Source organism: Microcebus murinus, chromosome 14 (genome assembly GCF_040939455.1).
Source record: "Microcebus murinus isolate Inina chromosome 14, M.murinus_Inina_mat1.0, whole genome shotgun sequence".
In the NCBI taxonomy this organism is placed as follows: domain Eukaryota; kingdom Metazoa; phylum Chordata; class Mammalia; order Primates; family Cheirogaleidae; genus Microcebus; species Microcebus murinus.
The window spans coordinates 54,399,652-54,426,200 of NC_134117.1; the positions used below are offsets into that span (position 1 = coordinate 54,399,652).

A 26,549-nucleotide genomic window follows, 5' to 3' on the forward strand; every position below is an offset into this window, starting at 1 on the left:
GACCATGAGCTCCGGAAGAAAAGGTAGCATCTACCTTTCCTATATGGCCTGGTCTATCAGACTGCTCAGAAGGAAGGGGAATAACCAACTTAACCCTGACTCGCGGTGCTTTGGAGAGGAAGAGGAAAGCAGTATCCTTCTGCAATGTCATGAGGGAAACTGAATCCCTGAATCGTAAAAGCGAGCCAAAAGGCGAGTACGCCAAAGCGAGGGAAGAAGAGATGGACCCCAGGACAGTGGGCAAGCCAAGGAAGCCAGAGAGGGTTAAGGACCCGGAAGTCCTTTCCCGGAGCGCCTTCTCCGCCCCGGCCACACCCACCAAAGCACGAGCGCGCGCGCGCCACCGCCGTCGCGGGCCCCCCCGCATCGCGGGCGCGAGCACGCTACGGTCCTCGTCGTAGTGAGCGCGGCCGCTCCGGCTGGCGTTGGGGGCGGGGCTGTAAGGGAAAGTGCCAAAGCCGCTGAGGTAAGTAGCCGAGAGTTTAAGGACCTTCAGGTGCTTGGTGGAAAGAGAGCTGACCCCTGGGATCCTACCTGCAGGGACTAGGAAAATGGAGAAGGGAGGAGACCCAAGAGACTGCTGCAGCAGGCGTGTAAAAGGAAATTTCCTCTGGCCGCGGAGGGCTGAGTGCGCATGCGGGCCGAGGAGTGGCGCCTGCGCAGTGGGACGGCGCCTATGGCGTCGTTTCCTTAGGACTGAGGCCCGTGGGAAGCGTGGCTTGGAGTTAGTTTGGGAGCAGCTTGTGTTCTGGCCCCTCCCCTCTGCAACCACTTTCTCTCCATCCCAGCTCCTGCTAGGTTTTAGCTTCAGCATGCGTTTGATTTGGATTGTAATCCAGCTGTTTGAGGTTTTTTTTAACTTTAAAAAAATTTTTTTAGTAGAGATGGGATCTCGCTTTTGTTCAGGCTGGTCTCGAACTCCTGACTTCAAGTGATCCTCCTGCCTTGGCCTCCCTGAGTGCTAGGATTACAGCCATGAACCACCATGGCTGGCCATGTAATCCAGCTGTTTTTAAGTGGAAAGATTTGTTGATGATGGAATTTAATGATTGCTTGTTATAACTTGCCCTTATACTGGGGTAGGAACTTCAGTGTCCACTTTTTTATGAGACTTTTTTTTAAAAGGACTCTGTTTAAGAAAATAGGCATATATCCGCTAGAAAGGAGTTTATGAATGCAGTCATCCTTGTCTTACATGAAAGGAATATTTAATCATCTTATCAGTTTGGACACAGCAATCTGTGTCCCCAAAATATCATTGCTGCTCTATGAGGATCTCTACTACCAATAATCCCAGCATCCCTTATAGAGCCAAGTCCCAGAATACTTCATCACCAACATTTATTCAACAAAATTTTACTGAGCGATGGGCCTGGCAATCTAGTGGGAGATAAGAGTTGTGTAAATAGGCCGGGCACGGTGGCTCACGCCTGTAATCCTAGCACTCTGGGAGGCCAAGGTGGGCAGATCGCTCAAGGTTAGAAGTTCGAAACCAACCTGAGCAAGAGCGAGACCCCCATCTCTACTAAAAAGAGAAAGAAATTAATTGGCCAACTAAAAATATATAGAAAAAATTAGCCGGGCATGGTGACACATGTCTGTAGTCCTAGCTCCTTGGGAGGCTGAGGCAGAAGGATTGCTTGAGCCCAGGAGTTTGAGGTTGCTGGGAGCTAGGCTGATGCCAGGGCACTGTAGCCCGGGCAACAGAGTGAGACTCTGTCTCAAAAAAAAAAAAAAAAGAGTTGTGTAAATAGATCTGCACAATGAGAAAGAAAAAGAAGACCATAATGGGCCAACCTTCATGACATCAGGCTCCTCTGTTCTCATAAACTTTGCTGAGCTGCTAGCCCTGTGTTCTATCTTTGTTCGTCATTCATTCATCCCAGAAACTCTGTGACCTAGATTCTGTGCTAGGCCTTGAGGATAGAAGAGCAGACCGGGTGTGGTGGCTCACGGCTATAATCCTAGCACTCTGGGAGGGCTCACGGCTATAATCCTAGCACTCTGGGAGGACGAGGTGGGTGCATCACTCTAGTCAGGAGTTCAAAACCAGCCTGAGCAAGAGCAAGACCCCTTCTCTACTAAAAATAGAAAGAAATTAATTGGACAACTAAAAATATATGGAAAAAATTAGCCAGGCATGGTGGCGCATGCCTGTAGTCCTAGCTCCTTGGAAGGCTGAGGCAGTAGGATTGCTTGAGCCTGGGAATTTGAGGTTGTTGTGAGCTAGCTGACACCATGGCACTCTAGCCCGGGCAACAGAGTGAGACTCTGTCTCAAAGAAAAAAAAGGATAGAAGAACAATTCCTTCCCTCTTTCCAAGATCATAGGTTTCTCTCTTAAGATCATGAACCTTAAAATCAAAGTGTGAAGCGCATAACAGAGGGCATTTTCCCTCTTCCTGAGCAGATCTTTTCCCTGTAGGAGCTTGTTGTCTCTGTGTTAGATGGAAAGAATTAGAACTTTTCCCTTGTTGGGACATAAGAAGTATGAAAAACTGGGATCTGCATAGGAAGAAAAAAAAAGATTCAGGAATAACTATCCATTAATGATTTTTGGATAGGGTAAGATTTAGTAAGTGTTTACTAAGCCTGCAACTTTATAAGTGCTTTACATGTATCAACTAATCTTTATAACACCTCCATGAGGTAGGTGCTGTTATTACAGATTGAGAATCCCTAAACTGGAAATCCTTAATGCTCCAAAATTTGAAACTTTTCAAATACCAACATGACAGTCAATGGAAATGCTCTTTGGAGCATTTTGGATTTTGGATTTTCAGATCTGGGAGGGGTAATATTTATATTAAATATAATACAAATATTCCAAAATCCAAAAACAAAATATGAAACACTTCTGGTCCTAGCATTTTGGATAAGGGATACCTAACCTGTATTCCCATTTTACAGATAAGACAACAGAGGAACAGAAAGTTAAGTGATTTGTCCAGAGTCATGCAGCAAGTCGTAAGTAGCAAAACCAGGACATGAGCCCAAGCAAAGAGGCTTCAGAATCTGAGTTCTTAAGCATTATGCTGTTTTGCCTTGCACATGACACATGACATGCCAACAAGCCATTGCTTCAAAAATGTCACAGCAGGCTGGGCACAGTGGCCTACACCTGTAATCCTAGCACTTTTGGAGGCTGAGGTGGGAGGATTGCCTGAGGCCGGAAGTTCGAGACCAGCCTGAGCAAGAGTGAGACCCCGTCTCTACAAAAAATAGAAAAATTAGCTGGGTGTGGTGGCATGTGGGTGTAGTCCCAGCAACTCAAGAGGCAGAGGTAGGAGAATCACTTGAGCCCACAAGTTTGAGGTTGCAGTGAGCTACAATGATGCCACTGCACTCTAGCCCAGGCGACACAGTGAGACTCTGTTTCTAGGGGGGAAAAAAGGTCACAGCACATAAACTAAAATTGTCTCTATGCCTCAGTTTTGTTTTGTCCTATATAAAATGAGGATGTTGGATTAGATGACCTTTAAGGAATCTCTGGTTCCTGTGAAATGTTTAATTCATTCAGCAGGCAGCTACTTACTATAGACCAGACATTATGTTTGGTTCTAGTGATTAGTTAATGCCCGCCCTCAGCAGTTACAATGTAGCATTTATTATTGGTTTTGTTGTAACTCTTGTTTACAACTTGCTAATAGCATTCAAAATTTAACCTACATCTTTAAAGTTAGTAATTATTTAGGTGTATCTTTCTACCTTAGCTGAAAACTGCTTATTTAAAGTTAGCTTTGTGCTAATTCTGCACTCCAGTTTCAATCCTGGCTGTTTTGTGTATGGAATGATAGTAGTTCTGAGAATTTGAAAGAAAATAGGATAAAAAGGAATTCCTTTGATTATATTCAGTATAGAAGTCATACTGTGGCTAAGCTTTTGAAGCTGTCCTCTGGCAGTTGCATGGGTGCTCTACTGAGCAACTGATTTCAAAATATAAAGTATAAAGCATTTGCAACTCAATAGAGCATTTATCAGGGCATAGAAAAAATAGATTAAAGTTTTAAATCATAGATGAGATATGTAAACAGTTCACACTGGGTTCTACTCTGAACTGATGGGAAATAAAGACAGCTACTCTCCTAAAGATGGCTAAGTTATCTGTATACTTTATTTGAATCCCACCAGGAGTCTACTTAGAGATTTGGACCTGATCCCTTACTGCTTAAGTTCTTTTTAGAGCACATTTTAAAACTTGTCAAGCTGTATTTTGACCCAGTATAGTCCAAAAGATTGAGTATGAATCAAACGTGAAAATTCTTGCTGCTGCGGATATGAATACACTTTGGGAAATTATCAGAGCTTATATAAAATAGAACAGGTGATCTAATAGCAAGATTGAAAATATTAATCAGTTTGAATTTTAATAGGCTGACAGTCTAATTATAATAGTTACCTTACTGTTCTCATATCCTACTTCAGCATTAATTAGTATTACTTATAGATATATAATGAAATCAGAAATCAAGTTTTGCTTCTCTGTCAGTCTTAAATCATCACCACAAAATTAAGGAAACAACAACCAGCATTTCAAGACATATCATTTTCCTTACTAGGAAACTGTATTATACATACATAGGATTTTTTTTTAAAAAAAAACAGGGTCTAGGCCGGGCGTGGTGGCTCACGCCTGTAATCCTAGCTCTCTGGGAGGCCGAGGCGGGCGGATTGCTCAAGGTCAGGAGTTCAAAACCAGCCTGAGCAAGAGCGAGACCCCGTCTCTACTATAAATAGAAAGAAATTAATTGGCCAGCTGATATGTATATAAAAAATTAGCCGGGCGTGGTGGCGCATGCCTGTAGTCCCAGCTACTCGGGAGGCTGAGGCAGGAGGATCGCTGGAGCCCAGGAGTTTGAGGTTGCTGTGAGCTAGCCTGACGCCACGGCACTCACTCTAGCCTGGACAACAAAGCGAGACTCTGTCTCAAAAAAAAAAAAAAAAAAAAAAAAAAACAGGGTCTTAAGGTCTTACTCTGTCATCCAGGCTAGAGTGCAATGGCCCAGTCTTAGCTCACTGCAACCTCAAACTCCTGGGCTCAAGCAATCCTCCCACCTCAGCCTCCTGAGTAGCTAGGACTACTGGTACGAGCCACCACGCCTAGCTAATTTTTTAATTTTTTGTAGAGACGATGTCTTGCTGTGTTGCCCAGGCTGGGAAATTCATTTTTAAAATCCTTTTAAAGTCTTGTTTTGTTTTTAATATGGGCTAAAATTGACATAACATAAAATTAAACTTTAGCCATTTTAGCCAGGCATGGTGGCTCATGCCTGTAATCCCAGAACTTTGGGAGGCCAAGGCAGGAGGATCACTTCAAGACCAGCCTGGGCAACATATTGAGCCCTTGTCTCTACAGAAAATTGTTAAAAATAGCTGGGTGTGGTGGCACACACCTGTAATCCCAGCTACTTGGGAGGCTGAGGTGGATCATTTGAGCCCAGGAATTCAAGGTTACAGTGAGCTATGATTGGGCCACTGCACTCCAGCCTGAGCAATAGAGACCCTGTCTGTAAATAAATAATAAAATAAAATTAAGCCATTTTAAAGTACAAGTCAATGTAAAGTCATTTTTTAACCTAACACTAGAATTTTACTATCCAGTACAGTAACCACTAGCCACATGTGGCCATTTAAATTTTAATGAACATTAAATAAAATTTGAAATACAGTTCTTCAGTCACATTTATAGCTACAATATGAGGATACTGGCTACCATGTTGGACAGTGCAGAAATAGATATTTGGAACATATGCATCATGTCAGAAAGGTCTATTAGCATAGCACTAGACCGTTTTTTTTGTTGTTGTTTATAGAAAATGCTGTGTACACTGCTTAGAATCTTTTGTTAAAGTGCTGTAAGCTTCTGTGGCAAAGAGAGTGTTTTTGTTTTGAACTTTTGTAAGGAGTCATGTATTCAGTACAGATTTTCTCATTTACATTTGAATTTTTTGATATGACACAGGATTAAACACTCACAGCTGCTCTATTCATAATAGGCCAAGATTTCCAAGATCATTTCCTGAGCTATTTTGTTCCAGTTTGGGGACGCCACCAAGTGATAAACTTGGGTATTACATTTGGATGAAAAGGTTAATTTTAATGTATTTCCTAACCAGTTTCCCTTCCTTGGAAACAGAACACAGTGTTATTCTGGAATTTTATTTGGAAAATATTAAAAGTGAATTTTTCGATATGGCTTGGTCAGAATGTCTCCAAGACACACTGTCCTGTGGAGTATGGTTGTTTCATCCTCATATAATTTAATTTCTCAGTCAAATTCCTCAGTTAATTCTTCATTTCTGCCTTGGCACTGTCATATCACCTCTTCATAACACATAAATCACCCACAGTCAATCCCCAAGCAACGTAAACAGTTTGCTAATGGTAGGAATTAGTGTATTAAGCAGACATACTATTCTTAAAACATTTTCACTTCAAAACCTGAGCAACATTTTGTCATGAGGTATCAATAAAAGATTGTGGGAGTAGAGAGGGTAGGAAAAAGGAAAGCTAATTCTTTACGAAACTGTATGCTGGCCCTATGGCAGCTAGAATGAAATGTTGTCAATCTCACTTCCATAAACTTGCCAATTTGCTGTTTTTCTTTCTCTGTAGTGAAGTAAGAATTCTGCTAGCAAGGAAATGGCTGCCTCTTCATCATCCTCCTCAGCTGGTGGGGTCAGTGGAAGTTCTGTCACTGGATCTGGTTTCAGTGTCTCAGACCTTGCCCCACCACGGAAAGCCCTTTTTACCTACCCCAAAGGAGCTGGAGAGATGTTAGAAGGTGATCTCATGCTGCTTTTTGCTGAATAATTGGTTCAGACCTGCGATGAATATTAATTGTAAAGAAGCTATTAAGTAGATTAAAGATGAATTTACCATGATTTCAGCTCCATATTTCATCTCTTGTCCCCATCTCAAAATAGTATTTTTGAAAACAAATCTTGCTCCAGAATCAGTATTTTGGAGCTGAAAAATACCTTTGAAATCAAGGAGGTCATCTAGAGTTATTTAGTTCCAGAAACGTTAAGTGATTTGACCATGTTATAAACAATGTGCTGGAACAAGGAATTTCTGGACCTCCTGCTCTGGTTTGCTTTATCCTAGCACCTGTCTACCTCCATATACACAGTAGATTTGATGTATTTTTTCTAGTGTAATTCATCTACAGATAGATTAGCCCCCTCAGAAAGGTTCTAAGAGGAAGTAAAAACTAATATACTGCCTTTTTATGTGAAGATGATTCCTGACCCACTGCAGGACAATACTGTGTGTTTTTTCTAGCACTGGACCCAGATTTATATCAAATCATTCATCTTCTTACTCAGCAAACATTTGCAGACTGGCTGGCCAAGATCAGGGTATAGACTGTAAGTATGAAATAGCACAGATAACTGGAATTTATAAGATTCATGTTACTTTAGGAGCTAGACTAATAATTCTTTTTTTTTTTTGAGACAGTCTCACTCTGTTGCCCAGGCTAGAGTGCCATGGCGTCAGCGTAGCTCACAGCAACTACAAACTCCTGGGCTCAAGTGATCCTACTGCCTCAGCCTCCCAAGTAGCTGGGACTACAGGCATGTGCCACCATGCCCGGCTAATTTTTTCTATATATTTTTAGTTGTCCAATTAATTTCTTTCTATTTTTAGTAGAGGCGGGGTCTTGCTTTTGCTCAGGCTGGTCTCAAACTCCTGACCTTGAGCGATCTGCCCACCTTGGCCTCCCAGAGTGCTAGGATTACAGGCATGAGCCACTGCACCCGGCCTAGACTAATAATCCTTAATAGGAAACATAAAAATCACCTTTGAGAAGCTTATTTAAAAAACACATTTCTGGGCCCCCCTTAGAGTTTCTGAATTAGTCTAGGATGCAGCTCAAGAACCTTGACCAATATCCAAGGCCTTCTCATAAAGGTAGTCTTATCATATTTTGAAAAACATTGACAGATAACCTATTAAGGATTCAAAATTTACTTGATTCTAGCATTTTAGTGCTTAATTATATATTGATCTTTTTTGCCATAAATGTTACAAATTTACATAAATATATTTAAAAACTCTCCTGGGAACGTCTCTGAAAAAGGTACAAACTAGGCCAGGTGCAATGGCTCACGCCTGTAATCCTAGCACTCTGGGAGGCTAAGGCAGGAGGATCACTTGAGCTCAGGAGTTCAAGACCAGCCTAAGCAAGAATGAGACTTCATCTCTACCAAAAACAGAAAATATTAGCTGGGCGTGGTGGTGTGCACCTGTAGTCCCAGCTACCCAGGAGGCTGAGGCAGGAGGATCACTTGAGCCCAGGCGTTCGAGGTTGCAATGAGCTATCATAATGCCACTGCACTCTAGCCAGGGCCCCCCGAATAAGACTGTCTCAAAAAAAAAAAAAAGGTACGAACTATGGTTGGGAGTCAGTTTTTGTGGTGATCTTTATTCATTTATTTCAGATAAAAAAGAGTTTTGGATTGAGCCAGGGCAAACATTTGTGACAGGAAAATTTGGGGCCATAAGGCTGTCTAGAATTGGTTCAGCTTATAATGAGTAGTGAAGTAGACAACCACATAATGTGTATAATTAGTGACTACATCTTAGGTGTATGTACTTCTGCATTTTATTTAATTGTGTTAACTAAATACTAAATACTCAAGTTAGTATCACTGAGTCTGGTTGGAGGTAGTGAACAATTGGGGCCTTGTTTACCATATTGGGCACTAAAAATATATTACAACTTCAGTTAGATGCAGCAGAGACCTGGTATTAAGGAAGTTTCCCACAAAACAAATCAAAAGTTGGAGGCACTTAAATTGTTTAATGAGTTTTATAGCAGCAGAAGAGGAATCAGTGTTTAACAATAGAGCTCTAAGATAAGAGACATTTAAATTCTGGCTATAGGAGGAATTTAGCACAGGAGGTTCCTCCATAGTCTCAAAGCTACCAGCAGATTCTTTGTCAATATACAGCAGATTACGTGAAGATACTGAAGAAGAAAGGCTTTGGAGATTAGTCTAAATGTTGATCTTCTAAAAAGTTATAGATCTATCCATTTTTATTCCCTCTCAGTATGATTCATGGAAGAATGTGTTAGGTTTCTATTATAGGGTAAATTTATATTAAGTTTAAAATCACAGTGCATGGTTTTTATTCTGTTTCTTGGATTTAAAGTTTCATCAGCAATCTTAAAGCTGCTTATGCTTAAAAACAGACATAGAGGCCGGGCGCGGTGGCTCACAACTTTAATCTTAGCACTCTGGGAGGCCGAGGCGGGCGGATTGCTCGAGGTCAGGAGTTCAAAGCCAGCCTGAGCAAGAGCGAGACCCCGTCTCTACTATAAATAGAAAGAAATTAATTGGCCAACTAATATATATAGAAAAAAATTAGCCGGGCATGGTGGTGCATGCCTGTAGTCCCAGCTACTCGGGAGGCTGAGGCAGGAGGATCGCTTGAGCCCAGGAGTTTGAGGTTGCTGTGAGCTAGGCTGATGCTACGGCACTCACTCTAGCCTGGGCAACAAAGCGAGACTCTGTCTCAAAAAAAAAAAAAAACAATAAATAAAATAAAATAAAATAAAAACAGACATAGAGATAGAGACATAGAGATTGCAACCCCTGGCCGGGCGCGGTGGCTCACGCCTGTAATCCTAGCACTCTGGGAGGCTGAGGCGGGCAGATTGCTCGAGGTCAGGAGTTCAAAACCAGCCTGAGCAAGAGCAAGACCCCCGTCTCTACTATAAATAGAAAGAAATTAATTGGGCAACTCATATATATAGAAAAAATTAGCCAGGCATGGTGGCGCATGCCTGTAGTCCTAGCTACTTGGGAGGCTGAGGCAAAAGGATTGCTTGAGCACAGGAGTTTGAGGTTGCTGTGAGCTAGGCTGACGCCATGGCACTCACTCTAGCCTGGGCAACAAAGCGAGACTCTGTCTCAAAAAAAAAAAAGAGAGAGAGATTGCAACCCCTAAATTATGTTGGTCAAATCAAGAATATTAAAAAGAAAAACTCATATTCCTAAATATGAGTTAGTATGCATATTAGATTCGGAAAGCATTTTCTACTGTGTTTATAGGTGGTACCATTCTCTTATACAATTATTCTATATAGGTACCTGACAGATAATAGTTTAATAGAATATGAAAATAAAGTAGGAAGGGTTGCCTTTGAAGAATAAGGAACAAAAACAGTCAGGAATCAAGGTTGGGTGCTATTTATAATCTTAACAGGTTCAACTTGATGTTGCATCAAGTCTAGGATAATAAACCCAAATAACCTGTAGTTAACCTTGTGAATTAACTTTTTGGTGCATCTGCTGTCTGATAAAAGACACCTCGCATACACAGCTGCAGCAGTTTTTAACATTCTCCTGCCCTTGGCTAAGATTGTCCTCACCCAGTTATTAGTGAGCAAATTAGAGACTGCCTTCCAACCCAGCAGTGGTTGTATTTTAGTGACATCACAGGCCACTGAAGTATAAATTGTCTGGCATTGTCTAATTTCCTACTGTAAAGTAATATTCTCTTAACTGAATTTGTTAGCATCGTATTTGTTGGAATTGACAATAGTGTTAGATTTGGGCAATTTACTGAACTTTCACTATTTATAACCTTTGCTTGTCCTTTAAGAGGAAAGCTGATGTATTATTACTTGGTGTGTTACAAAGTGTTTGATTACAGTTTCTAAATGGAAGACACATTGCCCCAGGCTGACTCCACTCTGGAGAAATTCCAGGCTTTAGATTGGTACAGATATCACATCTAGTAGAATGTGGCTAAGAAGCAGTGGACTTTGTGGTTAATAGAGAGTTGCAAATCAGCAAAAGTATGTTCCATAGGCATATAGTGTGGCAGAGTGATATGCAGGTGCCTTTTTGAAAGATTAGCTTATATCCTTTTGCTTTGAAGTTCATTACCAGAGAAAATATGCAAATGTCACAACTTAAGCATTTTATCCTAATAGGACATGTAATTAAATGTAAATGGGAGGTAGTACTTTCAAGAGCTTCGTATACATTTTAGCCTAATCCTTACTGCCTATAAATTTCCCACTGCCTTGTGAGATCCTAAAATTCAGGATCAAATCACCTGGGGGGTAAATTCTAATTCTCTGTGCTTTGCTTGCTCTTTCTAATATAAAACTTGAGTTATAATTGGACTTTTTAAGCAAGGGTATGAATAGGATAATGAATGCTGGCTTGTCATTTACACCGAAGAGCTATAATGCATTGCATCATTGGTGTCAAATTTTCACAACAGTCCCTCTTCCCATAGTGGAATTCATAGTTATTTGCTGCCCATTGCTCTTATCTAAAACAAAACAAACATGCAAAAAAAAAACTCAGTGATGTCATTAGCTTGCCTAGATCTTTAAACTGGACAGTCAGTCAGTATGATATTTAGTTAATTGAAAATGAAAATATTTATTTGCTTAGTTTAGACGATCAGCAGCTCACAAATGACTTACATTCAGCCAAAGAAATGAGAGTGAGTGGAGGAGGTGGGATCATATCCCGTATATTACACATGTAGAAAAAAGGTTTGAATTTACAGAATGTAACTCTCCATAAAGGATGTACATCCCAAGAATTATACTTTCTTTTTTTTCTTTTTTTTCTCGTTTTGGGGAGGAATCACTTTGAAGCTAATATTGGAAGGAAGCCCTCTTGGTTATATATTCAAGCCAGCCATCTGGATACAATATCTGTGGTTTTTCTTATTGGTTACCATGACTTCTGAAATAAGGTATTCCTTGTGTGAAACTCAGCATGAGGCCAGAATGTGTTTACCTTATCTCCTTGTCACTTAATACCTGGCTGCCATACCAACCCATGATTGATGGGTAAATGCTTGACACCTAGTAGTGCAGGCATGAACTACTGCCTAAAAAAAGACAGCTGTGTTCTTCTTCTCCCTTTATTTTAGAATTTTTGTAGTAAGGTACATGCCCCAAATCATTTCTGCTACCCTTTTAAAAATCAGAATTTTCTTACATGAGCTGTATATCTCTGGGGATATGTTTTGCTGTATCAGCCCTTGCCTGACAAGGAATAACACAAACTAGGTTATGTTTCACAATCTTATGAATGCTGTGGTGACCAAGTTGGCTACTTCTTGTTGGCAGTTCTTGGCACCAATACAATGCTAGGTTCTGAACTTGCACCATACTCTTATCGTCATCCAAATTGCAGTGTTTTTGTTCAGTTGGAAAATCAAGGTTGCAATTTGCGTGTATAGAATAAAATTTCCCAGCACTGTTTTGTGATTGTCATGGTGATGTAATCTGATATATTAAAAATCAACAACTATTTTTCCTTCAGCTTTGTTTTTTAGACTGAAAATGATTTGAAGTTTTAGTGTACCTTTATATTTTGGTAGCACAGGAACCACATGGCCAAATATGTCAGCGGCCAGTGTTTACCTGACATACAGAATAGGAGAACATAAAGAAACCGTCAGGATGGGCCGGGTGTGGTGGCTCACACCTATAACCCTAGCACTCTGGGAGGCCAAGGCGGGAGGATTGCTTGCGCTCAGGAGTTTGAGACCAGCCTGAGCAACAGCGAGACCCCGTCTCTACTAAAAATTGAAAAAATTAGCTAGGCATGGTGGCGCATGCCTGTAATCCCAGCTACTTGGGAGGGTGTGGCAGGAGGCTCCCTTGAGCCCAGGAGTGCGAAGTTGCTATGAGGTAGGCTGATGTCACGGCATTCCAGCTCAGGTGACGGAGTGAGACTATGTCTCAAAAGAAAAAGAAAAAAAAAAAAAAGTAACTGTCAGGTTGGAAGGGGGGAAATGTTTACCAGCACATCAGACTGAGGTTTCTTGTTTTTGTTTTTTTAAATACTATTTTTAAACTTTTAAACAAGTAGAGGGACTATTTTTAAAATTCTAGATATAGAAAAGGTAGCTTTTATAACAGAGTAGTGTTAGTTCTAAATGAAACAGAAGCTCTCTTTATAAACACTAAAAACTAGACCATGAATGTAAAAGCAGGGAAAAGAATGAACACATTTACTTGGTTTATCAGAAGCCATAAGACCCTTAGAGCAGATTAAAACCTTTTCCCCTTTTGTTTGTAGATGGCTCTGAGAGATTCCTCTGCGAATCTGTGTTCAGCTATCAAGTGGCATCCACGCTTAAACAGGTGAAACATGGTAAGCACATAAGTATTGTGTCCTTGACGATGAGAGTAAATTTCCAGGGAGGAAGGTTGGGGAGAGGGATTCCAAAAGGTTAGTGTGCTGTGACAAAACCCCCAAACTCAGCATGGCTGTTTAAGCAGACTTCCTAAATTAAAGAGCATTCTGAGATCTTAATCTAGACATAATGTCCACATCGAGGCATAAAGTTGACATCAAAAGTTGGTTCTCAAAAAAATAAAGTTGGTTCTCTAGGGAAGTCAATGCTTCCTGCTCCTCTTGTGTTGCTCTTTCCTCTCCTTTCTTAAACTTCCTTTGTCCTCTACTGGTTACCATTAATTATCATTTTCATCTTCAAGTAGTTATGTAATACCTCATGGTCTATCTGGACTCTTGAGATCCTGGTAGCACCTTTCTGTTCCATTATGCCTTGCCAACCCTTTGTTTATGCATCAACAAACTATGTTCCCCCACTTCAGACCATTTCTCCATTGAAAGCATTATGTAGCAGGAAAAGCTGCAGTTGCCTCTACCCCTAAGATTTTAGTCCACAAATCATTGTGGCATAGAGGATGAGTAATTTTTTTAAGAATAGAGCACATACTGAACATGTGATCATCTTATTTAAAAATGGTTTTTATCATTTTCAGACTCAAAAATAAAAAACCGTAGAGGACAGAAGTTCTTTGAGGCTGCTATGATATGTTTAAAGAAGGGAGATGGGGAACTTATGATCCTTGATGGCTTAATATTCAGAATGATCAAGTAAATGTTTATTTTTATCTGGAAGCTTTTAGCTTTTAGCTGTTCAATCAAAAGCAGTGAAGGTGAAGGGAGAATAATTGGGAATATTCCTTTTTTTTATTTTTTTGAAGACTAAGCTTCTGACCAACATAGAAAAAGACCCCATTATAAGACTAGTGAGGGAAAATCTATCTAGAAATTTTTTTTAAACCAGTCATCATTGTGGTGCTTGGTGCCAGTCTCATGGGGAATACACTGTTGTATTATATTACCTCCTTGGCTATTTACAGATCAGCAAGTTGCTCGGATGGAAAAACTAGCTGGTTTGGTAGAAGAGCTGGAGGCCGACGAGTGGCGGTTTAAGCCCATCGAGCAGCTGCTGGGGTTCACACCCTCTTCAGGTTGATGTCTGGATGGTCACCTCTAGTGGCAAGTGCAGAGCCAGCGAGGGACCTTCTCACAGCTTACATAGCCATCCAGAGATTTCACAGCTACATCACTGAATTGTTAATTCACATTTGTACTTGGTTTCTCTGTATCTATCCACAAGCAACCAATACTTAAACATGTTATCTTGCAGGGAAAAGTTGTGTTCATTTGTTTTAAAAAATATTGGGAATCAGATTAAGACAATCAGTTTCAGGGAACCAGGAAGTTTAGGTTTAAGAGATATTTATAAAATTTTCACAGGCCAAGTAGGGCACATGCCAGAATTGGCCAACTGCCTGGCGTCTATCCTGTCACCCATACAGTGCCTGGAAAGCTTCACCAGTCAAGTCCAGGGTCAGGATCTATGGTTCTACATTTCTGATTTAAAACAGTTCTTTTTACAGATGAATGTGATTTCAACTCAGGACCTGTCCAAATGAATTTTAAAATGTTTGGGTTTTTTCTATTTTTAAACATCTAATTCGATAGATTTTAACTTTTTCTAACCTCTTCTAAATATGCCAAATGCTGGCAAAAAGAATTGCTTTTTGAATGTTGCAGCATTTGTAAAAATAGCAAAATACTTTTAAACACAGAAGTCTTGAGTTCATCTCATTGGTGGACTCAAGCAATTCTATAGCAAATAAATCCTTTAAAAGAGCTCCAAATTGGTGTCTTTATCCTTTCAAAGCCTCAGGGATTTGGGATAGGGAGAAGAGGTCAAATTATTTTTTACAAGGGAATCTAAAAACCATTTCTCCTATGGTAGATTTGCTTCACTTCAGGGATATTTGTCTTCATAGAAGTATATAAATTTATTTTACTGATATTTCATTAGGTTTTTATCCCATGATAGGGAAAAACCTGGAAGGCTAAGAGGTATCCTTTGGTCTCCCTCATGGGACCCCTGGGTCCACACTGCACAGTTAAGAGAATCATTTATTATAGTGTCTGCAAATTTTGCCTTAGACAACATTTGGCTTTTTCCTCATTAATAACTTTTACCTGATCTGCTTAGAGTTGTTTAATTATAAATAAATATAATCCCAGTAGCAATTGGCCTTAATCTCAGAAGTTCAAAATGTTTAACACGTACTACCTGCCAGGGAGGTGGTGACCTCATTCAGTCACTAAGGAGTCTGAGCCCAGTGAAGTGAAAGACCTGCTCATAGTCACATAGCCCAGGCAGAAGGAAACCTTGGAACTTGGAATAGATCACAGTTGCCTGATAATTCAGCTCACTATTCTTATCTCTAAAGCCAAGCAGAGCACAAGAAGTACCAGCCCACAAACTCACCTTTTTCATATTAATATTTCTCAACCAAAATAAATAAGTTCTATGTTTGAAAGCATTTGAGTTTCCTAACAGTACTTTTTAGTATCAATCATCTTGATAATTACCAATGGAAAAATTAAAAAGTTAAAAATACCTAGACCACAATAAATCTTTAAATTGGATTTTCAGTGACAATGTAGGAGCAATCAATACTGTCCTCTTAATTTTTCATTTGTATAACTGTGCAGCATAGGCACTGTATTACCTCATCTTTACCCTTGGGTATTTGAACTTATAAAATTTTTTCTCTAAATTGGACATTTTTTTGCTCTCTCTCAGCAGAATCAGACATTTTTTAATATGGCCTTAGAAATTGAAGAGATCAGGCCAGGCACAGTGGCTCACGCCCGTAATCCTAGCACTCTGGGAGGCTGAGGCGGGCGGATTGCTCAAGGTCAGGAGTTCAAAACCAGCTTGAGCAAGAGCGAGACCCCGTCTCTATTATAAGTAGAAAAAAATTAATTGGCCAACTAATATATAGAGAAAAAATTAGCTGGGCATGGTGGTGCATGCCTGTAGTCCCAGCTACTCGGAACTTGCTTGAGCTCAGGAGTTTGAGACTAGCCAGAGCGAGAGTAGAGACCCTGTCTCTACAAAAATAATAGAAAAAATTAGCTGGGTGTGGTGGTGCGTGCCTGTAGTCCCAGCTCCCTGGGAGGCTGAGGCAGGAGGATTGCTTGAGCCCAGGAGTTTGAGGTTGCTGTGAGCTAGGCTGACGTCACAGCACTCTAGCCTGGGTGACAGAGCAAGACTGTCTCAAAAAAAAAAAGAAATTGAAGAGATTTCAGAGTTGAACAGATATACATGCTTTCTGAAGAATTCCCATCGATCGTTCAGCTGCTGCTTGAGTCCTGATAAAAACAAGATGCTCACTATTTTTTGAAGACAGTACCTCCCTCTCTGTACCTTTCTGTTGGTCTTTATGTCTCGTCTTCCACAATTCCTTTTGCCATCTTTTGGGCTCCAAAATGGGCCTTATTGCTCATGTGTCATCTCTTATGCACTTACTACATGCCAGTCACTCACAGGCATGAATTATAATCCTTTGAATAACACTGCAAAATAGGTAATACCACCTAATATAGAAAAGAACTTGAAGCTCAGTCACTTGCCATGGCTACACAGCTCTACATCAACGGCCAAATCTGGACTTGAACTCAAGTCAGCCAGACTCCACAGCAGATTCTTTTAGATGCACCATGCCCGATCCTGCTGAACCCAAGCCAGTGCCTTATACAAGGGAAAAATCCTAAAACTTGTTTTATTTAATGGTAAAATGAATTAACTACCTGGAGAAAATAAACCTTGCCACTACCCTCCATCTTCCAGGGCTCAGGGAAAAGGGATCTCAAGCACAGTAAAGGAACAGCTGCTTCAGGAACAGACAAGAATTAGCTATATTTTGGTTTCTACATATCCTCTAGAATTCAGTGTGGGGAAAATGTCATTAGAAGCTTGAGGAAAGCTATTGTGGGGACACCCAAGTGGGCAAGGAGGTGGGCAAATGGCAGCCAATGACCAGGGCTGCACAGCCAGCCATACTAAGAAACTCAGTAGTAATGGTGCCTTCTGTGCATAAAACACCACAGTTTCCAAAGCATTTTCATATGTTGTCTCTTGATTCTCACATCAACCCTGTAGATAAGTGGGGCAAGTATCTTACAGTTGAGGAAATGGGCACAGAGAAGGTAAGATACCAACATTGTAATTATTAAGCAAAGGAGGTGGGGCCGGGCGCAGTGGCTCACGCCTGTAATCCTAGCACTCTGGGAGGCTGAGGCGGGCAGATTGCTCAAGGTCAGGAGTTCAAAACCAGCTTGAGCAAGAGCAAGACCCCATCTCTACTATAAGTAGAAAGAAATGAATTGGCCAACTAATATATATAGAAAATATTAGCCGGGCATGGTGGTGCATGCCTGTAGACCCAGCTACTCGGGAGGCTGAGGCAGCAGGATTGCTTGAGCCCAGGAGTTTGAGGTTGCTGTGAGCTAGGCTGATGCCACGGCACTCACTGTAGCCTGGGCAACAAAGCGAGACTCTGTCTCAAAACAAAACAAAACAAAAAAGGAGGTGGGTCTTTCAGATCTTTGTCTCTGTGCCATGTATTTCATCATACACTACAAATCTGAAGGCAGAGTTTACTATTAATAAAGAATTATTTGTGTCAATCTGACATAATTCCACATAACACTGTATGGTAATGAGACAAACAGTAAATTTAAATAACTGGTTTTGCTTTTATGTAGTCAAAAATTTCCCTTTTGACTTCACATTTAATTGTCCAGGATCAGCATTAAAGTCCAGGGTTTTCAAGACAATGATAAAAAGTGTTATTCCTTAGTGCCAGCCCATACCTGACACTCAGCTGGAATGATGATGGCCTGGCTTTCCAAATCAGGTTCCTGACCTGAGCACTGCTCTTTGCTCTGCCCGTTTACTTACAGCCTGTAGCTTCCCTTCCCCCCACATGGTGGGGAAACCTTGAATCTCTTGTTCCCAATCAGCATCAGCGTACCAGATAGTGAAGTGGTAGGAACTTTGGACCTTAAGGTTACATCTGTAGAGGGAAGGAGATAGGACCAGGAGGACACCAACCAGAAGGAAGAGAAGGACCCTACCCAAGCACCTAGTACACTTTCAGGCAAAACTTAGAGATACTACACTTAGAGAAGGCCACTCTGTCTCTCCCTGTCCTTTTGCCAAAGCACCTAACTTTGCCTAAAACATCTTGCCAGGCTTCCTTGTAATTGCCTGAAGTCCCAACCAAGATAAAGCTTTCAATTCTGCAAAAAAAGATAAAAGTATTAAATAACAGATACTTAGAAGAGTTAAATCTTGGGTTACAGACAGAACGTAAATGATACCAGATCTTTTCCTGTTTTCCAAGAACTGAGTTTGGAATGACGATGGCACCAAGGGAGGAGAATAGGGAGGGAAGCTGAAGCCTGATGCTTTGCCACTAGCCTTCTGTGCATAACTTTGTACCTGTGTAAAAAAAGGCTCAGAATTATAGAGCTGGAAGAGACCTTACGGATCATCTAGTTCACCCCTTGGTTACAGACAGGAAGTCAGGACCTTGTCTGTATCCTCAATACCTAGAACATTATCTGACACGTAGTAGGTGTAAAATAGGTCTTTGTTACGTGAATAATGCATAAATTTATGTGTTTGCCATATTGTAGAAACTGTACTAGCTACTTCCAGTGCAAAATCCATAGTGGAATAATGGCTGGAGTAATTCAGCTAGTGGGCAGAGCCAAGACTAACCTAGATCTCAGCCCAGAGCTCCTTCTATAATGACACACTGACAGGTGGAAATTGTGGAGCAAATGGAAACTGTTCCAAAGCAGCCAGGTCTCAAGTGATCCCATCCGTGTGGCGAGCCAAGGCAAACGAAGCTGGTGGCTGCCTGGCCTCCTCGCCACCTCCTACACACGGGCCTGGTGGTAGTGCCATGTGTCAGCGTCCACATGCTAGTCTCCACCTCTCAGATACTTTACCTTCTCCAGCCTTTCAAGTTTCCCTAGGAGGAGTTGTTCTGCTAAATCAGCCTGTTTCATTTTTATAACATAAGCTGTTTAGAGCAGGTAATGAAACGACACACAATTTATTACTACCAAAATAGAGGAAATGTTCCTTTGCAAATGTTTGAGTAGACACTCTTTCAGCAGACACTCAGTGAACACTTACTGTGTGTCTAGCATCTGCTAGATGCTGAGGATATGCTGTAAAACAAAACAACCCCAAGAAGTTTACAATTAAATATTAAGAGAAACAAAAAGGTAAATTTAAGTGTAAAAACTTCTGTGGTAGGGAAAAGCATGAGGTACTGTAAAATCCCATCGAAGAGGCAGCTAATCCAGATGGGCAAGAGGTCAAAGGAAGGCATCCTGGAAGGATGGTGTTTAGGCTGAGACCTGAAGAAAAAGTAGGTGCGGCGGGAAGGAAGGACTTTCTAGGTGGAGAGAATGAAATCATACATGGGCCCAGGGTGGGAAAGAGCACCATGCTTTTGTAAGGCTGCGAGTGGTCTGTTTTGATTGACTCACAGAGTATAAGGGCAAGAATGGGACAGAGAGCAGGACCTGGTAGGCTTCACTAAGGAATTTGAACTTCGACCAGAGGACAATGGGGACCCCCTTAAAGGGCTTGAGGTAGGAGAATGAAAAGACATGATTATGCTTCAGAAAATTTAGTTGGAGGGAATGGTGGGGAAGTGGTGGTAGTAAGACCCAGATTCCTTTAGAGCTGCTGTGGAAATCCAGGTGAGAGATACTGCAGCCAGAATTAAAGATGTGGAGACAGGAGGATGGATTTGGTTTGAGAGTCACTCAGGAAGTGTCATATGTAGGACTTGGTGACTGGTGGGACTTGGATAACTCAGGCAGTACACCCAGGTTTCTTGTGTCAGGAGCTGAGGGGCGGGGGGTACAGAGAGGAGCAGGCTCACAGAGACGTCCAATAGGCTCTATGCATTCATAGGCCAGGAGAGTGGGCTGAGCTGGAGTTAGACCTGGGACTCACCAGCCTAGAGATGCTTATTAAGCCAAAGGTGGAGATAGACAGAAGCACCCAGGGAGGGAGCTCCTGGAGTGAGAAGAGAATTGCAGCAAGGAGGGACCCTCCAGGAATGCTGACATGTAAGGGACTGGCAGAAGAGGTTACCAGGAAAGCAACTGGGAGGAAGTCACCAGAGAGACAGCAGGAAAACTAGGATGTGGTGTTAGGGAAGCCATGAGGAAAGGACATTTTGAGGAGGAGGCTGCAAGCAGCCATGTGTGCTGCAGCCAAGCAGTTGGGTGAAGGCCTGGGACCTCACCAAGGAGAGCGCTGGTGAGCCTGTCTCAAGAGCAGCTGTCTCCGCGGTGTAGCGGAGGGCAAGGCCGGCCGCTGCGGTGGGAGGGCGAGTGGAAGGGGGAAGTGGGGCCACATCCAGGCAACAATTTCAAGAAGTTCCTCAGGAAGAGAGGCAAAAATGAGGGACTGAGGGGAGAGCAAGTCAAGGGTTTGTGTTTTTTCTTTTACGATGGGAGAGGACAAAGAGAAAGGGGCTGATTGGGGCTGAGGAAGAGGGAGGAGATGAGGTCCAGAGCCCAGCTGGCGTGAGGGAGGGGAAAGGATGGGTAAGCGTGTAGGTGCGGTGGCAGGAAGTTGAGGGAGGTTCCCAGCTGATGGCCTCTATTTTCTCCGTGAAGGAGGAGGCAGGTTGGCCCACTGCCTGTGTCCCAGGGTCAGAAGGATTGCCAAGCCCTTTTAGGGGCCTGTGCAGTGACAGCCCATGAATTTGCAGCAGCACCAATCTTTGGGAAAGTACACCAGGAGCTCCCAACAGCCTGGCAGTAGGAATGGAAAAAATGAACAGTGGTAGTTAAGGTTTTGCATGGTAAGGGCAAGGGGGTAAGCAAATTGTCGGTCTAGGATAGAGCGGGAAGGAAGTGAAAACAAGAAGGGGTTGCCAGAGAGAAACTAGCAGGGTCATTTATTCAGGGCCTATTATGGCACAGGCAATATGTAGGGAAACAAACAAAATGATAGGGCAATAGTTCCCAAGCCTGGCCGTGCCTCAGAATCAAGCTGAATATAAATACAGACTCCCTGGCCTCATCCCTGGGGTCCAGTAGGGCAAGGGGGTCGACCACATGTCACTCTTACATCGTCAGCTTTGGGAGGACTTGGACCAGGAGAAAGAGCAGATAAGTAGACAGACATGAGGAATATAAACGGTGCGCTAAGTCCACGGCCCTGGTCTGCACAGGCTGCTGTGGAAGCCAAGAGGGGAATGACGAAGAGATGACAAGGACATTTCCTAGAGAAGGTGAGCCTGTGCCTGAGCATGACTGGTGCGTCGGCGTTGGCAGGCGTCAAAGCAGCGTTCCCAGCACGGGGAGCAGCTCACACCAAGGCAGGAACTGCAGGCCGTTTGGTGTGGCTGGAGCGTGGAGCGTAAACAGGGGAGTGGTAAGAAGTCTCAGGAGAAGGCAGCAAGAACCAGATTGTTCTGAGCCCTGTTCACCATGCTCCACTTTCCAGCCAGAGAGCATTTTTCTAAACAGCCAAGGACGCCTAAGACAGAGGCCAAGAATCCTGCCTTTCACAATAAATAACTTGGAAAGCAGGCTCCTTTGCGCCCTGCAGGGTTGGACCCTTAGGCAGGTACGGACTACGACACACTGAATGTGATCTTTGCAGACCACTAGGTGGTGAGCAGTGTTTTTGCTCTGACTAGCAACAGCACTCACAGATTGTTATTTATTTACTTTTAGGGAAAGGCATATGTCCTAAGCTCACAAAGAAGTACTGAAGGAGCCTCCTTCTGGGCTCTGAGCCAAAAGCCAGGATAAGAGGCAGCACGAAGTGATCAAATTTAAAGTCTGTGAATATCTTTGAGAGATGTTTTTCCCTCAAATGGTTTCTCCTCCTTTTTTCCTGGGCCCTGAAAGCCTGGAGTAAACTCTCACGCCCTCTCCCTCCCTCTTTGTTCTCAGAAACATCCAGGCATATATTTGAAGATAAACCATACAAACAGGGTCGTTTCATTTGTTTGGCAAACCAAAAGGTCATGTTTGGGGGAGCTGTTCAAGTCACACTCTCCCCACTTAACTTTCTGCAGTCTCCAAAATAGAGTCAATCTGGAATATTCTACAAAGTCAGAGCAACTTAGCTCTCAAAATAAACACACGCCGACTTGGAGAACAATCTAGGACTTGGCCATCCCAGACCCGTGTCATTCCCCAGATAGGCTTGTTCTGTGATTGTGCTTCCATGCTCAAGGATAGAGAATGCTTTTTGAAATCACTCTTGGCCAGCATGGTGGCTCACACCTGTAATCCAAGCACTTTGGGAGGCTAAGATAGGAGGATGGCTTGAGTCCAGGAGTTCAAGACTAGGATAAACCATATAGTGAGACCCTGTCTCTACAAAAAATTTAAAAAGTAGCCAGGCATGGTCATGCACACTTATAGTCCCAGCTACTTGGGAGGCTGAGGCAGGAGGATCACCTGAGCCCAGGAACTTGAGGTTGCAGTGAGCTAAGATGATGCCACTGCACTCTAGCCTATGCAACAGAGCAATACCCTGTCTCCTAGAAAAAAAAAAATACACTCCTGATAATGAAAAAGAAAATCAGCCTGTCCCAGCCAGTCTGACATTGCAGCCGGAGTACAAGACACTGTGGCCTCCAGAGACCTATGGACTCAGGAGCAGGAAGGAAGGAGGACACCATCCCCATGCCATTTGTCAACACAAGAGGTGTTCATCCCAAGAGCTAGAAAAGCAGCTGGAAGAGGGGGATGAAGGATCAAGGAGGAAGGCAGCACTTGCTGTCTGAAAGCACGAGGCCTGACACCACCTGTGGTTAAGCCTTATCCAGTACCCTGCCAGCCACAGAGTGTCCTCGTTAGGCAAATAGGAAAAGGAAGGCTTAGCCCCAGAGGTCTGCAGCTTGTGACAGGGCACAATCTCCGACTGCAAAGAGGAATTTCTTGCCCAAGGACAGATAGACAATCTCTCATTCTGCATTGCTGCAATCGCTTTTTCTAGTCCTGCTGGCCCTATAGCCAAAAACGAGCTTTCCATTAGAAAGAGTTAGGCTCCAGGAAGGTGCCAACTGAATGCTCTTAGTTTTAGAAGCTGCTGAGGGGGGCGGAAAGGTCAAGTCTTCAGTAACGGCGGGAGTGATCGCAAGTTGGAACCTGCACCTCTCAATTTGGCACACAGGGTCTCGGGGTGGGTACAAGTAGTACCCAGGCACTGGGAACCCCAAGAACATTCATTGTGGTTAACACATAGCGAGTGAGGAGTTATGTGGGGCTTTGTGCCAAGCACTCCCCACACACGATGTTATTTACTCCCGGAAAGGCCATGTGGGATGGGAGGAAGCCGCCGAGGTATGGCAGGGATGGCAAAAAGAATCTCACAGCCTCGGAGCTGCAGGGTCCTTAGCCACCATATTAGTTTGCTAGGGCTGCTATGGCAAAGTCCTACAGACTGGGTGGCTTAAACGACAGAAGTGTGTTGTCTCACAGTTCTGGAGGCTGGAAGTCCTAGATCAAGGTGTCAGCAAGGATGGTTCCTTCTGAGGGCTGTGAAGGAAAAGATCTGTTTCAGGTCTCTCTCCCTGAAGTGTAGATGGCCATCTTCTCCCAAAGGCCCTTTACATACTCTTCCCTCTGTGCGTGTCTCTGTCCAAAATTCCCCTTTTTATAAAGACATCAGTCTTACTGGCATAGGGCCTGCTCTACTGATCTCATTTCAACTTCATTACCTCTCTTAAGACCTGTTCCCAACAAGGTCACATTCTGAGATACTGGGGTTAGGACTTCAACCTAGGGATTTGGAGGGGACACAATTCAACCCATAATAGTGATGTCTTACCCAATCCTCTCCTTTAAAAAATGAGGGTACTGAAGCCTCAAGTGGGAAAGTGACATATCGAGCTGGCAAAACTAAGACTAGAACACAGGTCTTTTGGGGTCCTGAGCCCTCAGCAGACTTCTCAGGAGTAGCGGCAGTGCCTGCTTTTGGAAGCCCCTTCCCCAGGAAGGGAATCCTGAGCTTGAGCCAGTTTGGGAGGCACCCAGGTGAATCTCTTTATAGGTGTAGAGTGAGGACAACAAAAAGTGTCTGACCAACCGATATCTGGAAAGAGGCTCTGAAATGCCAGAGTGGAAGGAGCCCTATTAATGGAGTTTAATATAGGCACTGGGTCTTCTTTTCAATGGCCAGGCCCCTCATGGAGGTGGCAGAAATGCCATCTGTCATGCAGAGTTCTGCTCCTTGCTGCCCCCAACAGCGCAGTCAGCCAGAATCTGGCTAGGACTGAGCTGGGCTTCTCTGGGCTCTCCCCCTTGTTCACTCTTTCTGGACCTACCTTTGCCTAGGGCTGGCCAGAAGCTGGTAGATCTCCATTTTGCAATCTGTTGTGAAAACTTGCTAAGAAGGCATTTTTGAAAGCCTCATGCAACTTGCAAGAGCAACATAGGTTTAAGAGCCTTGTGTAATCCCAGCCACTTGGGAGGCTGAGGTAGGCAGATCCCTTGAGCCCAGGAGTTCCAGGCCAGCCTGGGCAACGCAGTGACAACACCCCAACTCTAAAAAATAAAGAATAATAAAAAAAGAGCCTTGTGGTCTTCAAAAACAAGGAGACAAAAATTGAGATTGAATATAGCCCAGGAGTGTGGGTGACACCAAACCACAGACTGAGTTGATAGGCTGTAGGGAAGGAAGTGAAAAGTTCACCTTGTCCTTCCTCTAACAGAGGGCTGCTGGTTTTGCAGAGGTTTGCTTTTTTAAAAAATTTTTCATTCAATAAAAATAGCTGGGTAGGACAACATATTATAGCATTCGTGGAAATAAAAACTAGGAACCACATCATAGGATGTTCTGCTCCAAACTTGGCACTGATACACCAGGCAGCTCCAAGTTCCTTCTGATTTATGCAGCAGCAGTAGAGGCCCTCGCCTGATCCCAGGTGGGGTCTGGCCTCCAGGGAGGAAGGGAGGAGGTGGTACAGAGGCATCAGCTGTTTCCCTTGCGTCTGGGCCAAGACCCTGACCACGGCTAGAAACACAGCTTTGTCCCTGGTCTGCTTTCTGCACCGTGAAAAGTTTCCGCCACAAAGGGTCGATTCAGGAAACCAAGGTTAGAGGCGAACGGGTCTTATTTGAAAATGGTGAAACTGGGCAAGGCCTCGGGCTTCCTGCATTGATTGCTCTCCTGGGGCCTGGGACCAGCCCAGCGGGGTGGGGTCGGGCAGCAGTGCAGGTTACAGGATGTGAAAGTGGGGACTGAGGTTAGGAAAAAGAATAAAAGGCTGAGACCAGAACACACCCAGCAGAGGCCATGTGCAGTTCTCTTCTTCAGGGTTTCCTGTGGGTACACTGAGAACATAGTGTTCTGGCTGTGAACTTACCCGGCTCAGCCGGCTCCACACTCGGCCCCTGGGTCCTAGTGCTGCCCTTCCCTCAGCCCTCACTGCCTGCACCTGTGTGAAGCCGCAGCATAACCCTACGAGGCCTGCTGCTTTGTGTCCTCCCTTCTGGGTGAGGCCCGCAGCCACCAGAGTGTGATTTACCACTTAGATGCTGACCCAAAAGCATCTTTGACGTGCTGGGTGCTGTCACACACAGCATTTCATGGCCCTCATGAATAACTTCAGGTGACAAAACCTGATGTTCAGGAAAACTGAACAACCAACATCAGTATTTCTTAAAGGTCTCCCGTCACTGCAGGATAGCTGACTGTGAAGCATTATTTTGAACACTTAAAATGGATGTGAGCCTTTGCCTTCAAAGTTTCTGTCCAGGTGAATTTGAGAATAGGTGGCTCAGAGCTGCCCAGAGAAGCCTGAGTTACAGCCCCCACCTTGCTCTGAGCCGGGGGAGTCTGCCCTCTGCACGGGCTCCCCCAGGCTGCTCCTCTGCCACCATGAGCCCCTGTGCAGCAGCCACCCCAGGCCCCAGACTGTTCTGTTAGGGTCCCTGAACTCAGAGGCTGGGTCCAGCCTAAGCAGCCAAGAATCAGTGAACACGCAGAGGGGGAGAGGGGACTTGGGAAGGAATGCAGGCTCTCTGGTTAGAAGAGATTTTTGCAATTTTGAAACTGAGTTTTGGACTATCCATTCCTCTCCTAGACTGTAAGCCTTTACCCCCAAGTCATCTTTGTATCCTGTCCAACCAAACCCTTTGCCTTGTGTGTGCAGGGTCCTTGACTGATAGTTGTTGAATGAACTGAATGAAAGACACTCACTAGAAGGCCTTTCCTCCAGCTATGGCTTGTAATCACTCCACTGCACACCGCGCACCTACTGTGTACTAAGCACTGACTGGGACAATGAACACACAATTGCCAAAAACAAAAATACAAACAAAGGAAAGGCAGCCATGGTCTGTGCCCCTCCTAGAGAATTTTCCAGTG

The 26,549-nt window shown here is 43.4% G+C and overlaps 3 protein-coding genes across 7 annotated transcripts in view; 1 reads left to right on the forward strand and 2 right to left on the reverse strand.

Annotated features, from left to right (window-relative positions):
• The window catches only part of ASCC1 (activating signal cointegrator 1 complex subunit 1), a 91,239-nt gene extending 90,520 nt beyond the window's left edge, over nt 1–719 (reverse strand). For both annotated transcript variants that reach the window (XM_012762554.2, XM_076010078.1), the window contains exon 1: nt 535–719. The gene's annotated coding sequence lies outside the window, so the exon portion shown is untranslated. The remainder of the gene's footprint in view (nt 1–534) is intronic.
• PSAP (prosaposin) overlaps nt 1–26,549 on the reverse strand; it is a 367,269-nt gene that overhangs the window by 324,199 nt on the left and 16,521 nt on the right. The gene's annotated exons all lie outside the window — the stretch shown is intronic.
• On the forward strand, nt 309–14,967 carry ANAPC16 (anaphase promoting complex subunit 16). 4 transcript variants are annotated; one of them, XM_076010079.1, is made up of 7 exons: nt 309–466; nt 2,910–2,966; nt 5,996–6,088; nt 6,615–6,783; nt 7,328–7,369; nt 13,067–13,141; nt 14,161–14,967. In XM_076010079.1, exons 4-7 carry the CDS (start codon nt 6,642–6,644, stop codon nt 14,274–14,276), a joined length of 375 nt encoding a protein of 124 aa, XP_075866194.1. In that variant the 5' UTR covers nt 309–466; nt 2,910–2,966; nt 5,996–6,088; nt 6,615–6,641; the 3' UTR covers nt 14,277–14,967. The 4 variants fall into 4 exon arrangements, with proteins under 4 accessions (XP_075866194.1, XP_012618011.1, XP_012618012.1 ...); XM_012762557.3 differs by lacking the exon at nt 5,996–6,088; XM_012762558.3 differs by lacking the exons at nt 5,996–6,088; nt 7,328–7,369.

Excerpts from the sequence above, each read along its gene's own strand:
- ANAPC16 (XM_076010079.1), top strand. The coding sequence starts at position 6,642 with ATGGCTGCCTCTTCATCATCCTCCTCAGCTGGTGGGGTCAGTGGAAGT. Across the intron at positions 6,784-7,327 it reads AGCTGGAGAGATGTTAGAAG|CAAACATTTGCAGACTGGCT; the intron begins GTGATCTCATGC and ends CTTCTTACTCAG. Across the intron at positions 13,142-14,160 it reads GCTTAAACAGGTGAAACATG|ATCAGCAAGTTGCTCGGATG; the intron begins GTAAGCACATAA and ends GGCTATTTACAG.